Source organism: Eucalyptus grandis, chromosome 5, assembly GCF_016545825.1.
Source record: "Eucalyptus grandis isolate ANBG69807.140 chromosome 5, ASM1654582v1, whole genome shotgun sequence".
Lineage (NCBI taxonomy): Eukaryota > Viridiplantae > Streptophyta > Magnoliopsida > Myrtales > Myrtaceae > Eucalyptus > Eucalyptus grandis.
This window is the reverse complement of record NC_052616.1, coordinates 46650872-46665677: the sequence shown is the minus strand read 5'-3', so window position 1 is coordinate 46665677 and position 14806 is coordinate 46650872. Positions and strand designations below refer to the sequence as shown.

The window sequence follows — 14806 nt, the reverse complement described above, 5'->3', positions numbered from 1 at the left end:
GCGAATCTAATCAATCGTTCCTAGTGTCCAGAAAGGTTGCTGTCAAGCCTTTATTATCTCACCTTTGCTCATGATCTTTTGTCATCTTTATGGAAACATCGAATCCTATCATATTAGGACCAGTGGATGGGATTTCCTAGTCAAAGACGGTTAGGTCCTACTTCTGAAGCCATATTTAGAGCAAGCAAGTGGTTTGGATGGAGTTTTGATTGGTAGTTGCCTCCGTTTCTTGTCATTTTGGACATTAATCCTTTTACCTTTACACGTCTCAAATGAGTGATTCCTTATTAGCACATGATCATTCTTTCGTCTAACACAGAATCTTCTTAATATTCGTACAAAAACCGACCTTAGTTTTGATCTTGGGGCTGCACATCTTTTTGGCAATAATCATCAACAACAGCATGGCTGCTACTGAGATGATGCCCGAGATTGCAATCGTCGGAGAGTCATCGAACAGTGGTTCCCTAATCAGAACAGCAAACAGGGAAGATCTTCTTGGCGAGGCTCTTTCGAGGTGCCTCCCACTCTCATCCGTGTTCATCGCAAGGAAATCTACTTAATTAAAGTGGAATCCAACAATCATCGGGCAAACTTAATCGGAGATTGATCTACTATATGCCTTTAAATTAGATTGAGTTATGGGATGCGGTTGAGGTCAAGCACTGTCTCGTTCAATGTGCTTTCTGATTCCTTATATATTTTATGACTTCAGTATTCAAACAGTGGGGTATGGATGTGGAGGCGTCATATCTTTTTGGTTTTTGAGGTAAAAATGGATATTTACAGGAGCGCCTTTAATTTTTTAGACCAAGTTCCGAGGAAACTGTTCGCGTTCCGTGCTTCGAGATCCACACGGCGCATCTGAAGCAGAGTTCGGTTCTTGCTACTGATGTTAATTTTCAGGAACTCGGTAAGTCTTTCATTCGGTACCTTGGAAGTTCATCGGGCTTTTTTTGTTCTTTTTTTCTTTTGGGTCGAAAAGTTCATCGGCCATTTGTTTTTCCGGTCGAAAGTTCATCGGGCATTTAGATGTAGCTTCGAGCGCATGCTCACGAGGGAGCGCTTCTAAAAGGCTATAGTTTCTATATTCAACTTCAAAGGTACGAAAGAAAACTTCCTATTTATTGAAAAAACCAAAAGGGGAATCAATTTCCGCGATACCTGGGTCTCCCCCACCACCGAGGCATGACCTTTCTCTCTGACCCCTCCGTCTTGTTCCTCTCGATGTCCACCACCGTGGCCCCGCGGGTACAAGCCCATCTCGAGTCTCCTCGTCCTCGCCGGAAATCTCAAAATTTTGTCGTGAAAAAACAGGGAGTCTTGAATGATCTTGCTCGTTCCTCTGGTCAAAATATATAAACTCTTGTATTTCTGGACAGCTTTTGCGTTTTTACTGAAAAGAGCCGACCGGGTGTACGGACTGGGGCAAATGTTCTCTCTCTGTGAATTTTGCAGCTGCTCGTGCGCAGAATCATACTTGGGCAGAAATCGGAATGGTTGTGAACAGTGCCATATCATTTGCTATGCTTAGATCATGCCAAAATTATGAAAAGAGTATTGAAGTCACCATGGATGATTTCATGAACGCCATCAAAAGCATCGTTCCTGTGTTGGAAAGACACAGGTAGGTAGGAATAGTTGAATGCTGATATTCTCTGTATTTCTGATTTTTTTTTCTTTTTTCTTTTACTTATGGATTGGTAATCACAAGAGCGAATATCTGGATAAAGAATTAATGAAGCTCAGATGAGAGTCCATTCCTTGAAATTGCTTTCTAGTATTGAGTTTGGTTTTTCCAGCTTGGTGTTTGCTATTATAGGACGATAACATAAAGAGATATGGCTGATGCGTTTTCAAGAACTGTCTTCTTGCGTGGTCTTACCCAATTATATTTGGTCCACGGTGAATTAAATGATGGATTTGGTTCTCTGAGATTTAGTTCTGGAAAGGATGAACAAGAGGAGGAGCGTAATCCAGAGAATTCTCTCTCGGCTGATCTGGAGGTGTTAAATTTGCAACCCTTTTTTCTTTAAGACGTCTGGTCCATTGTTGGCTCGGGAGAAAACATTATAAGTTTCATTCTGCAAATAGATTGGATGATGTAATATTAATGGTTTTCCCAAATGCTTCCTTCACAATGCTATCGCCTTATTCATTACCTACTGTAATCTTAGAGCTCAGTGTTCTCCTTATTGGCGCACTGACATAAAAACATTCCTTTTGTTCTGCCAAAAAATGGTCGCAAAACCTTGTGTATCTCTCTAAGCATTTTGCAGATGTGGATTTTTTATTCTGCTTGGGGAGTCCATAGTATTGTTGCTCTAGCACCTTCTTTGCCATCTCATGAAGATGCTGGAATGGCTCAGTTTGAGTTTTTATTCACTGTCAAGCATGTGTCACTGCCTCAATTGTCTGTGCAAATATTTCTGTAGGCTTAATGGCATGGTAAGTTGTGGTGATCGACATAAGCTTATTTATGAGAACGCAATGCTACTGGTTGAGCTGGTTAAAGTGAGCACAGGCAGTTCGCTTGTCACTTGCCTTCTGGAGGGTCCGAGTGGCAGGTATTTGTAGTTTTCTGATGCATTACTTTTCATTTTTCCTGTGTCTTAAACCAATTAGGATTATTCTAAAATCTTGTCGGTTGTGCAGTGGTAAAACTGCTCTGGCAGCTACAGTCGGCATCGACAGTGGATTTCCATTTGTTAAATTTGTAATCTTTGGCTCCACCCTTTGCTATCTTTGAGTAATCAGACTTCTTTGTGCATCAGATATCAATTTCTGATTTTCTTATGGATGCTTAGGTCTCGGCAGAAACTATGATCGGACTGGACGAGCAGACCAAATGTGCACAAATTGTGAAGGTTTGTGACCTGTATTTCTGCTCGGTCAGCGCTTTGAGGAATATGAGATTAGCTGTTTTCATCTCACTTTTAATTAACTCGAAGAGTGGTTATCCTTCATTTTCCATGATGACTGGGGAAACTTTTGTAATGGATTCTATCTTTGATAGGTTTTTGAGGATGCGTACAAATCTTCATTGAGCATTGTCATACTTGATGACCTTGAAAGGTAAATTCTGTTGATTTCCATTAGTTGACGTCTGTTGTCATCCTTGGCATTAAAGGATCATGTTGACTCGGGTGAATTGCTTTGCAGGCTACTGGAGTACGCTGCCATTGGGCCTCGGTTTTCAGAGTTGATATCTCAGACATTGTTAGACCTTTTAAAGCAACATACTCCAGAGGTTGTTTCTTCTCCCCTGCCTTGTTTCTACAGATCAACATTGGCGTGAGGAGTAATTGTCCTTTTCTATGACCTCTTCTGGAAGTGAATGCTAGAATGCTTTTTGAAGGTGGATGAGTGGGAATTGGTTCCCTTTATGATAAATAAGATCCATTTCATTGGCATTATCTTCCACCATGTTGACCTTAGAACGATTGGCTAGTTTGCTTTTGCTGTTTGAGATGGAGTAGTGGCGAAGTTTGTTTTACTTTATAAGGCGAACTGAGTGCAACCTTGGTTCCAGGGGGAAGAAACTTTTGTAATATGTGGATGCATTTAACTTGGCACTATCACATACAGATGCATTCAAGTATAACTAGGTGAAACATAGAGTGTCGTTAATAATCTTGCTTTCAATAGTTAAGCATCAGGTAATGTACGTGTTCTCCTGTGCATTGTGATTCTAGTACTATTATAGCAGCTGCTTTATTTCTACCGATTTAGTCGGTGGTATCTGACTTACAAGGTTTGAACACGTCACTGGATTTTTTAGCTTATTATACACTTGTATTTGGCTTTGATCTTTCCCAGGGAATGAAGCTTCTCGTGATAGGGACAACAAGTAAAGTGAGTTTTATGCGTTCAGTTGGTGTCTGCTCCTCCTTTTCTTTCACTTACCATGTTCCCGTGCTGAAGACAGATGAAGTGAAGGAGGTAAGCTGCTGTAGATGCTATTTTGGTGTTTGCATGAAGTATTCTTGTTTCTGTTGTTCTTTCTTCATTTCTCTTCTGCTGGAAAACGTGAATTGGAGGGGGAGAAAAATGCAGCACTGCCTTGCTTTAAAAAAAATTAATCTGCTTTAAGGGTTTGTTTGTCTCAAGAAAAATATGATCAAAGGGCAATGTTTCCCTATGTTTGCTGAAAATACAAATGTGAATTGGAAAATAATCAGCAATGTCTTGCTTTAAGGAAAATTAACCCGCTTTAAGGGTTCATTTGTCTCAAGGAAAATATGATGAAATACCAATGTTTTCCTATGTTTGCCGAAAATACAAAAGTGAGTTATCGCTGTTTAGAATAAAAACCCGATTTGTGTTTTTCGTTAGGGAACGAATTATCTTATCTGGAGCACTTTGTTGCATTGCTTGATAAACCAGTCATTTCTTGATAAACCAGTCATTTCTTGACTTCAAGTGGTTATTATTCTATTGCAAATATCGGGGGTCTTGAGGTGCTTTTACCCAAAAGGTCCCTTATCAGATTTCAATTCAAGAGGAGGGATATGGGATTGCTTTTTCTTCTTTTTTGTTTACGAGGAAGGAGGTGGGTAATGAGGTCTTGTGAGGGGATGGGCTGGTTTATAAAAAGTCAGGTGGTTGATGTTCGTGAATACTTCAGATCTCATTCAAAGTGCTAAATTACTGATATTTCACATCGACTTCTTAGATCAAATGCAAATCTGGTTTTCTTACAAGTTTCCCAAAGCAGGCTGGAGAATTTTGCTAATAAAGTTGCGTCAGTCCAAAATGTGGACGTGAAGTGTTTGACATCACCAAAGAGCTACATTTACATGTATACGTGTCTTACTTTTTGTTTCCCTTCAGGTGTTGGAACAGCTAAACGTTTTCTCTGAAGATGACGTTCATGCAGCTGCCGAGGCTCTAAATGATGTATGCTTCAGATCTCTCAATTTGTGCCTTCTTATGTTTTGCTGTGTAAGAGTGACAATGTGCGACAGAAACTCATTAGGTCACGTAGGTTCAGGACTTAAAGAGTTAAGATGACTTCATTCTTCACGCTATTTTGCTATCCATCGTAGTTTACCCCCAAATGGAGTAGAGTTCAAATTCATGCTTTTGTGCTCTTACTTAGATGCCCATCAAGAAACTTTAGGGTTTCTGCTCTTACTTTTCTTAGATGCCCATCAAGAAGCTTTAGGGGAGAGAGAGAGAGTTCTAATTCATGCTTTTGCGCTCTTACTTTTCTTAGATGCCCATCAAGAAGCTTTACATGCTGCTAGAGATGGCAGCCCAGGGTGAGCCTGGTGGAGCTGCAGAGGCTATCCCTGCTGGTGGAGAGAAGATCAAGATTGCTCATTTCTATGACTGCCTTCAGGACATTGTTCATTAAGATGCGGCTAATCTGTAGTTCCAATGAAGTGAGAATTGTATGACTATATACTGCATGTAAATTTGAACGCCTTCAAAATTGCTGGATTGGAGATCTTGTGGTACGCCTGTCACAAAGCTGATTAGAAAACCCGCAGCGAATAGTGAGAGAGAAAGAAGAAGAGAGAAGGAATAGAGAAGAAGAGAAGGAGAATGTAAAAGAAAGAAAGAGGGGTTATGGATTTCTGTAGTAACAGAAACCCTACACCCATTGTATTTATATTAAATATAAATTGTATATGACAATAATACCCTTATGTAAGTAAAAAAGGAAATAAAACTCGATAATAAAGGAAACTCAATTAAAGTAACTTTAACACTCCCCTCAAGCTGGAGCATATAGGTCACCCATGCCTAGCTTGGAACAACCAACAACAAAAGCAGGACGAAATAATGCTTTGGTAAATATATCAGCAAATTGATCTCTAGAGGCAACGTAAGAAGTAGCAACCAACCACGCTTCACAGCATCACGAATAAAGTGATAGTCAACGTTTATATGCTTAGTTCGCTCTTGAAAAACAGGATTCCCAACAATATAAATAGCTGCTTGATTATCACACATCATATCAATAGGTTGATTAATGGAAAATCCAAGCTCCTAGAGAAGAGATTTCAACCACAACAATTCAACCACAGTATGTGCCATAGCACGATTTTCAGCCTCGCATTAGACTGGCAATGGTAGTTTGTTTCTTGCTTCTCCAAGTAACCAAATTACCACCAATAAAGGTGCAATACCTAGTTGTAGACCGTCGATCATATGTTGACCCAACCCAATCAGCATCAGAATAGCCAACCAAAGTGGAAGAACCATTAGATTTATAAATTAGTCCCTTGCCAAGAGAGCTTTTAAAATATCGAAGATAGCGACATACAGCATCCCAATAAGCCTTCTTAGGTGACTCCATAAACTGACTCACCACACCAACAACAAAAGAAATATTGGGACGTGTAATAGTAAGATAAATTAGTTTCCCAACTAGACATCGATATTGATGCTTGTCTTCAATTTCTTTTCCATCATCAACTCCAAACTTTTGATTTGGATCCATAGGAGTATCAAGCGGCTTGGAAGCCGGTGTACTGTCTCGAGACAAAAGATCAAGAACATACTTTTGCCGAGACAAATTAATACCTTTTTACTTCGTAAAACTTCAATTCCCAGAAAATATCTAAGAGTTCCCAAGTCCTTAATCTGAAATTACTGCTGAAGAAATGACTTAATCTAAAAAATGCCAGTCATATCACTACCAGAGACAATTATATCATCCACATATACCACAAGAATGACTACCCCCGATTCCTTCTTGCGAACAAAAATAGAATGATCAGAATAACATTGGTGGAAACCACATCTGGAAATCACTGAACTAAAATTTTCAAACCATGCTCTTGGAGACTGCTTTCAATCCATAAATGGCCTTATGTAGCCGACATACTTGACTACGATTCTCCCCCTGAGCAACATACCCAGGAGGTTGCTCCATATATACTTCTTCAGACAAATCACCATAAAGAAAAACATTCTTGACATCTAATTGATATAATGGCCAATCGAAATTCACAGCAAGAGAAATAACAACACGAACAGAGTTGAGACGCGCCACAGGGGAAAAAGTCTCAAAATAATCAACTCCATAAGTTCGAGTAAAACCTTTAGCAACGAGTCGAGCTTTAAGACGCTCGATTGAGCCATCCGGATTGTACTTGATAGTGTACACCCAACGACACTCCACCACATCTTTCCCAAGGGGAAGATCAACCAATGACCACGTTTGGTGAGAGACTAGAGCTTCCATTTCCACATCCATAGCTTTCTTCCACTCAAGGCGAGACAAAGCCTCAGTGGTAGAAGTAGGAATTGTGTGAGTTTGTAATGATAGAGCAAAGTCATGTAATGGAGAAGGAAGATGTGAGAGAGACACATAACGCTCAATAGGGTAAGCCAAAGATGATTTTTGTGTGCAAGACCGAGTACCTTTGCGAAGGGCAATAGGAAGATCGTTTGGACCAGGAGACAAGGAGGAAGATTGATTGGAGGGCATTGAAGAGCTAGAGACTGGTGGTGCCGTAGATTGCTTTCGCCGCTGATACACCTGCAAAGGAGGAGATACTAGAGACGGACTAACATAATCTAGGGGGATTTGTTGTGGGATAGGAGGATCAGCTACAATGTCAGTTGAAAACTCTTTACCCTCAGTAGAATAGTATGGTGTGTCCTCGAAAAAAGTAACATCAGCACTAACGTATTGAGTATAAGTTGTAGGATCATAACACCGATATCCCTTCTGTGTACATGAATACCCGAGAAAAATACATTTAGTAGCACGAGAAGATAGTTTATCAGAAACAGAATGTAGGTTATGAACAAAACAGACACACCCAAAGACGCGCGGGGTAAGAGAGAATAACGGCTTGTCGGAAATGCAACAACGATTGGTGATTGATGATTGAGGATAGTGGAAGGCATACGATTTATGAGGTAACATGCGGTAAGGACAGCATCACTCCAAAATGATTTTGGCACATTCATATGAAATAAGAGTGAACAAGCAACTTCTAGAAGGTGACGGTATTTTCTCTCGGCCACACCATTCTGTTGAGGGGTATAAGTACAACTTGTTTGATGTATAATGCCAAGATTAGAACAAAACAAAGAAATTAATTTCTGTGTATATTCTAGAGCATTATATGTTCGCAAAATTTTAAGAGATGTATTAAACTGATTAGTAACCTCACGATGAAATAATTGAAAAACATGTAAAAATTCAGAGCGGTCATGAAACATATAGAGCCATGTTAAACGAGAATAATCATCCACAAAAGTAACAAAGTACTTAAAACCATTTCTACTAGCAATACAGGAAGGTCCCCAGATGTCCGAATGAACAAGTTCAAGTAAATTAGATGCACGAGAATCATTACGACTAGGAAAGGAACTACGATGATGTTTCCCAAGTTCACAAGCCTCACACTCAAGAGTAGAAATTGATTTACACTCGGGAATTATTTGTTGTAACTTAAATAAAGATAGATGCCCTAAACGAGAATGCCATAATAAGGGGGTAATAGAACTAGCAGCTAGACCATTGGCGTTAGCAGTGGAGACACCATTGAGGTAGTAGAGTCCATCACATTCATGCCCTCCACCAATCATCTTCTTTGTCTGAAGGTCCTGAAAAATGCAATGAGATGGATAAAATGTAACGAACAACTAAGAGCTTTAGTTAACCGACTAACAGATAACAAATTTAAAGGAAGTTGGGGAACATGTAAAACAGAGGATAAAGATAAGGAAGATGTAAGTGAAAGTCCCTGATCCAACTACTTGAGTCGAGGAACCATTAGCTAAAATAACTTCTGAGAAAGGACTAGAGTTATGGTAGGAAGAAAATAGTTCTTGCTTACCCGTCATATAACTAGAAGCTCCCAAGTCAATGACCCAAGAGGTGTTAGGAGACGAAGTAGAAAAAGAGGCCACGTTACCCGTACGTGCAAGAGTAGCAGTGGATGTGGAATTGGAAGCCTCTAGTTGTTGGACACGTTTGATGAGTTGTGCAACCATATCATCTCGAGCTGTAGACTCAGAAGAACTACCCCCAGGTGGGAGAGATGGGTTCATGTCGCTATAAGACACATTTCGAGCACTCCCTTCAGACATAGCAGTATTTGTAGTAACTGATCGTTGAGCCCACTCAGGCTTGCCATGCTTGGCCCAACAAGTGTCAACAATATGACCGAATTTGCCACAGTGTATACACTGACGGCTATCTCGATCAGAACTTTGTCCACTACGTCCATCACCACGACTACAACCTCCCCCGAAACCACGACCTCTATTGGAAAATCCACCACGACCACGACCACCACTACTAGCCACAAATGCTTAATTGTCTTTAGATGAAGTAGAAGACGGAGGGACAATGTGCTGAATTCGACAAAATGCTTCATTCATAGAAGGAACTCTCTCTCTCCAGCAAGAAGAAGCTGACTCTTCACAAAGGTTGTAAGTCAGCATTCAAGCCGATAAAAATATGGCCACTTGAAATTCAGCTCGTTGTGTCTTTAGTCTCTCAAGATCAGTAGTGATGGGCTGATAAAGATTGAGTTCTTCCCACATACCTTTTAAAGCACTATAATATTCTCCAAGAGACTTGTCTCCCTGTTTAAAATTAAAAATCTTCTCATATAGTTCATAAACTCTAGACATATTTTTGTCTTGTGAGTAACTCTCTATAAGATCATCCCACACTCCTTTAGCAGTTGTATGGAACATGACATTAGCAGCGATGGACGGTTCCATGCTATTCCATAACCACACCAGAAGTGTATCATTCTCTCTCATCCAACCATTATAGTCTCTAGAATTTTCATCAGGAGGGTTTATGGGAAGATAATGAAGTTTCCCTTTGGCATTAATATAGACCTTCACAGCTTTGGCCCATAACAAGTAATTGGAGGATCCATTTAATTTAATAGTGGTAATTTGAACGTTGACACTATCTGTAGGAGCCTTAGTATCACTCATGATGATAATCTCAATATAAGTATATCTACCACTAATCAAGGAGGCTGAAACTTTAGTGCAAGTAACAAAGCAGCAACGCTAATGTATAATCGATGTAATTGGCTCCATCAATTAACCAAAGGATGCTGAAAACTCATAAATAGAGACTGCTGTATAGAAGAAAATATCTGACCAGAAATCTCGATTCAAATAATTATATGTTGGATGGAAAACCAGTAAGACTAGTCAACCATAATCAATAGAATACTCTGATTCTTGAATTTGCTGATCAGCAAGTGTTGTAATCCATGTTCATAAACTGAACCTGATGAATCCGATACCTTCTGATCTCATATGTATTGAGACTTGAGAAAACAGATAAAAATTGCAGCTTTAGGTGGCTACGCACCAGAGAAGAAGTAGGGTTACTAGGGGACTCTCAAACCAGCAATATGATTAAGTAATCAGATAGTTAGACCCGCTCTGATACCATGTCACAAAGCTGATTAGAAAACTCGCAGCGAATAGTAAGAGAGAAAGAAGAAGATAGAAGGAATAGAGAAGAAGAGAAGGAGAATGTAAAAGAAAGAAAGAGGGGCTACGGATTTCTGTAGTAACAGAAACCCTACACCCATTGTATTTATATTAAATATAAACTGTATATGACAATAATACCCTTATGTAAGTAAAAAAGGAAATAAAACTCTGATAATAAAGGAAACTCAATTAAAGTAACTTTAACAACGCCAACCACAAACTAAGCATTATCTTACTAGGTGGAGTCGGTAATTATTGTTTTTCCTGGTTGATACTTTTATTGGGTTTCCAATGTTACTTCCTCTGTTCATCATGTATAGCGAGTGCACAAAAATGGTGATGTCCTTTTACTGCTGGCCTCTCAAGGACTGATATTAGGTCATTAAGAAGGGTGAAGCAAAGAAAGTTGATTGACAACAGATTTCTTAAAGCTTTCTCTGAATCCCACTATGCAGTATATATGAATATAGTATGTAGAACAACGCAATGCCTTAGAGATGGATTAACGGCTGTAGCTGCAGGTCTTAGTATGATTCAAATGATTATTATTAAAATGTAGGAGGATCTCTCATTTTCACTTATGGATTGGTACTTACAAGAACAATTATCTGGGTATAGATTGAATGAAGCTCATCTGACATTGCTTTCTCATTTGGGTTAGGTTTTTTCGACTTGTGGTTTACCATTGTAGGACCATATCATGAGTAGATTTATCTAAAGTGTTTTTAAGTATTGTCTTATTGTGTGGTCTTACCCAATAAGATCACACAATAAGATTTAGTTCTGGAAAGGATAAACAAGAGGAAGGAAGTGATTCATAGTATTCTCTCTGAGCTGATCTGTAGGTGTCAAATTTGCTACTGGGTTTTTCTTAAATATGTCTGCTCCATTGTAAATTCATAAGAGAAAAATTTGAGTTTCATAATGTAGCAGTCTTGTTTTAAAGACAATTATATCTGCTTTAAAAACCAGTTATTTGTTGACTTCACTTGTTTCTGATTCTCTTGCAAATATTGGGTGTCTAGAGGTGCTTGTCTCAAAAGCATCCCTTTATCAGATTTCAATTCAAGACAAGGGACATGGGATTAACCATTTGGATTAGCCTAGACATTGTGAATTTTTAGGAATCTGATATTCCCGAGCAGAGAAACATGTTAGTAAGTTTGGAGTCCCTAGCTTTTCTGATTGCTTCTCTTTTCTATTTTTCCTCAGGAAACAGGGGAGTTTGGGAGGGTAAAGGGGTTGGGAGGGGATGGGCTGGTTTATAAAAAAGACGTGTTCGATGTATGAGAGGAGTTCACATCTCATTCAAAGTGCTGGATTAGTGATATCTCAGATTTGACTTTATCTAATCGACTGGGAATCTGGTTTTTCTTGCAAGTTTCTCAATGCAAATTCTACAGGCTGGAGTATCTTTTCAATTAAGCCACATCAATCTAGAATGTGGATGTGAAGCTTTTGACATCACCATAGAGCTCCATATGTATGTATACATGACTTTCTTTCTTTTTTCCTCCTTCAGGTGTTGGAACAGCTGAAGGTTTTCTCTGAAGATGTTGATGCAACTGCCGAGGCTCTGAACAATGTAAGATTTAGATCTCTCTACATGTGGCTTCTTATGTTTTGCCTTGTTAGAGTGACAATGTGCAGCAGAAATTCGGTAGGTTGTGTAATTCAGGACTCGAGAGTTAAGATATCTTCATCCTCCATGCTATTTTCCCATCCATTTTAGTTTGCCTGCAAATGGAGCTATGCGCAGTTTGGAGAGAGCGAGAGAGTTCTAACTCGTGCTTTTCTACTTTTCTTAGATGCCCACATGCTGATAGAGATGGCAGCCCAGGGCAAGCATGGTGGAGCTGCGGAGGCCATTTACTCTGGTAGAGAGAAGATCAAGATTTCTCATTTCTACGATTGCCTTCAGGATGTCGTTCGTTACTAAGATACAGCTGACCGCGGTAGCGTCCCATGTGTTTCTTCTTTTCACTTGAACGATCTGTATATATCTTTTCCAAAATTTCCTTCGCTAAAATGCTTTGCACTCGGCATGGGTTGTTCATTTGTTGAGTAGCAAACGCTTGTGATTTTGTGGAGAAGTAAACCGATGGTTACATGAAAAAGCACACCGGTCCCTATGAATTACAGACCCCTGTTTCGTGGTATTCTCATGATCGGAAACTTGAGTATCATGGCCTTTTGCTCCATGCTTTCGAGGATTGTGCAGAATTCCTCTTTGCAGACGACTTTGAGGAATTAAGCTCCTGACTTCGACTGGCCTTTTGTAGGAAAAGAACCATTGCCATCAGTAGACATTCTACTGTTTCCTGTATATATCCAGGGTACTTAATGGATAATACGCCAGTCGCGTCTCTTGGGTGTCAGTCTACATCAGCATCGTCGCCCAGAAGCATCACCAACAGACGTCTACATAGAGCTGGACGCAAGTGAAAGTTTCCTAGGACATTTACCTTAAAACCTAGAAATGCTTTAGACAGTACGAAGTCGCGGTGGAGCGGGAGTTTACACCTGCTAGGGAAAACGTTGGAGATGCGTGTCTTCCCATACGTATTTGTGCTTGCAAAGGAATGGAACATGTGTTATTGCGCGACGCTTCCTACGAAAGTCATCTTCCTCTTTTGCTTCGACTCCTCGCCTGATCTCTTTTCGTTCTCTGTTGATCTTTTTGCAAAATAATCGACCCAATAACCTAAATGTTTTAGTGTCTTTTCGTTCTCTGTTGATCTTATCCAAAGTGAACGTGACCAATCGACCATGGACAACCCCTAATTCAGCTGGGGCAGAACAGCTAAGCTTCACTCCCTCCATTTGTCACCGCCTGCCAGAGGAGGTCCTCGGCCAGCTCCTCCACCCTCCACCCGAACCACATAAGTTAGGATCACTTGTATGATACTTTAGGTGTCTCATATAAGTTAACGAGGTGTCGTCACAACTAAATATATGGAGTCATAACACATTGTAATATCGTCTTACTAGTTTTAAGACTAATCATCTTAATTTAAAAAGACGGTGCTGAAAAAGTGGGATATGGTTCATCTTCTAGAGATTCCCGTAAGGTGGTCAACAAGGTTGGACATTTCTGTTGGACATGCACTGCTGCAAGGTTAGAGTAGGAAACATTGTCAATCAATGTTGAGGAAGTTGCGATTACTTTGCTATAAGGTTAGAGTAAGCAACATCGTCAATTAATCTTGAGAGTGATTACTTATTTAAACTGTAAGCTGCATATGCAAAAGGAGGCAGGTGAAAAAGAATTGTACCGTGGCCATTACTCATTTAAATTCTTATTAAAGGCGAATGTATATGCAATAACCAACTTAAACTTATGGTTTGAGAGACACGTGTTCACCATACAAATATGCAAGGATACATTTCATGTTTATTTGAGTAAGAGCAATAAGATTCCTCAATATCATGCTGAAAATGGCTAGGATTTCCAAAAGAAGATGCGATTTGTTTGATGAGAAACAGAGGGGAATATCGAAAATTTGAGTGATTGAAGCTGAAGCTTTTATTGGGAGACAGAAATCCACCTTAGAATGAATACAAAATCAAGAAGATGGACAATTGAGCAATCACATGGAACTCTGGAAGCTCTCTCCCCAAAGAGAGGACAGAGAGAGATGGCAGATATGTCCTCAAAACCAACCCACATGAGCATTTTTTTGAATAAGAAACATAAATAAGGTAAGAGAAACGTGGGAAGTAATTGCTACATTGTTTGTGATGCAAGCTGAATTGGAGGATGATGAGATCCGGTAGGATGAGGAAGAAGCTGAGGATTGACGAGCAAGGGGGATGAGTAGTCTTGGCAATCGCAAACCCATCACATCTGACCCTCTACTTCATGAGCTAATGCATTCTAACCTGAACTAATTCCAAGCTGAACTGCTCGTTCTTGTATACAATTTACTCGAGTTTGATATATAACTAATGCATTGTTCCTCAAAGTTTACATCAGCTGCGGCAGCAATAGATTATGGATCAGAATCAACAGCAGAGTACATTGAACTCACAGATGCCTGATCAATAAAGCCCGCAGTTACCAATGTCACACAACCAGATTCAGCTTCAACTGCTACAGAAGCTTCAGAGGCAGCAACAGTCACTTTTGTGTGCAACAGTGGGCGTTGCAGCAACCGAGTCATCCCCAACAACACCAGGAGCAGAGACAACGTCTGGATGTCTCTCAAAGCTTTTCTAAGGCCACGATACCGGGCCAAATGCTGGAAATGCCTCAAGGAACGCCAGACTCACCAAGTCAGCCAAAGATTATCCCAGCAAATTCAAAAGAATAGTGGGCAAGAGAACGTGCAGTTCTCTAATCCGTCCCAGCACCCAAAATTCC

At 39.9% G+C, this 14806-nt stretch overlaps 1 protein-coding gene across 3 annotated transcripts; it reads left to right on the top strand.

The window, feature by feature from the left end:
* The first annotated feature begins 341 nt into the window (after positions 1-341).
* LOC120293490 (vesicle-fusing ATPase-like) lies at positions 342-10756 on the top strand. Of its 3 annotated transcripts, XM_039312940.1 has the most exons (12): positions 342-517; positions 810-913; positions 1459-1627; positions 2436-2567; positions 2656-2716; positions 2808-2867; positions 3017-3075; positions 3163-3250; positions 3820-3942; positions 4834-4899; positions 5219-5461; positions 10650-10756. In XM_039312940.1, exons 1-11 carry the CDS (start codon positions 405-407, stop codon positions 5357-5359), a joined length of 1116 nt encoding a protein of 371 aa, XP_039168874.1. In that variant the 5' UTR covers positions 342-404; the 3' UTR covers positions 5360-5461; positions 10650-10756. The 3 variants fall into 3 exon arrangements, with proteins under 3 accessions (XP_039168874.1, XP_039168876.1, XP_039168875.1); XM_039312942.1 differs by lacking the exon at positions 342-517 and having other exon boundaries at positions 897-913; positions 1383-1627; XM_039312941.1 differs by lacking the exons at positions 342-517; positions 810-913 and adding an exon at positions 1153-1348.
* Positions 10757-14806: the final 4050 nt, after the last annotated feature.

Excerpts from the sequence above, each read along its gene's own strand:
- LOC120293490 (XM_039312940.1), top strand. The coding sequence starts at position 405 with ATGGCTGCTACTGAGATGATGCCCGAGATTGCAATCGTCGGAGAGTCA. Across the intron at positions 1,628-2,435 it reads CCTGTGTTGGAAAGACACAG|GCTTAATGGCATGGTAAGTT; the intron begins GTAGGTAGGAAT and ends ATATTTCTGTAG. Across the intron at positions 3,943-4,833 it reads AGACAGATGAAGTGAAGGAG|GTGTTGGAACAGCTAAACGT; the intron begins GTAAGCTGCTGT and ends GTTTCCCTTCAG.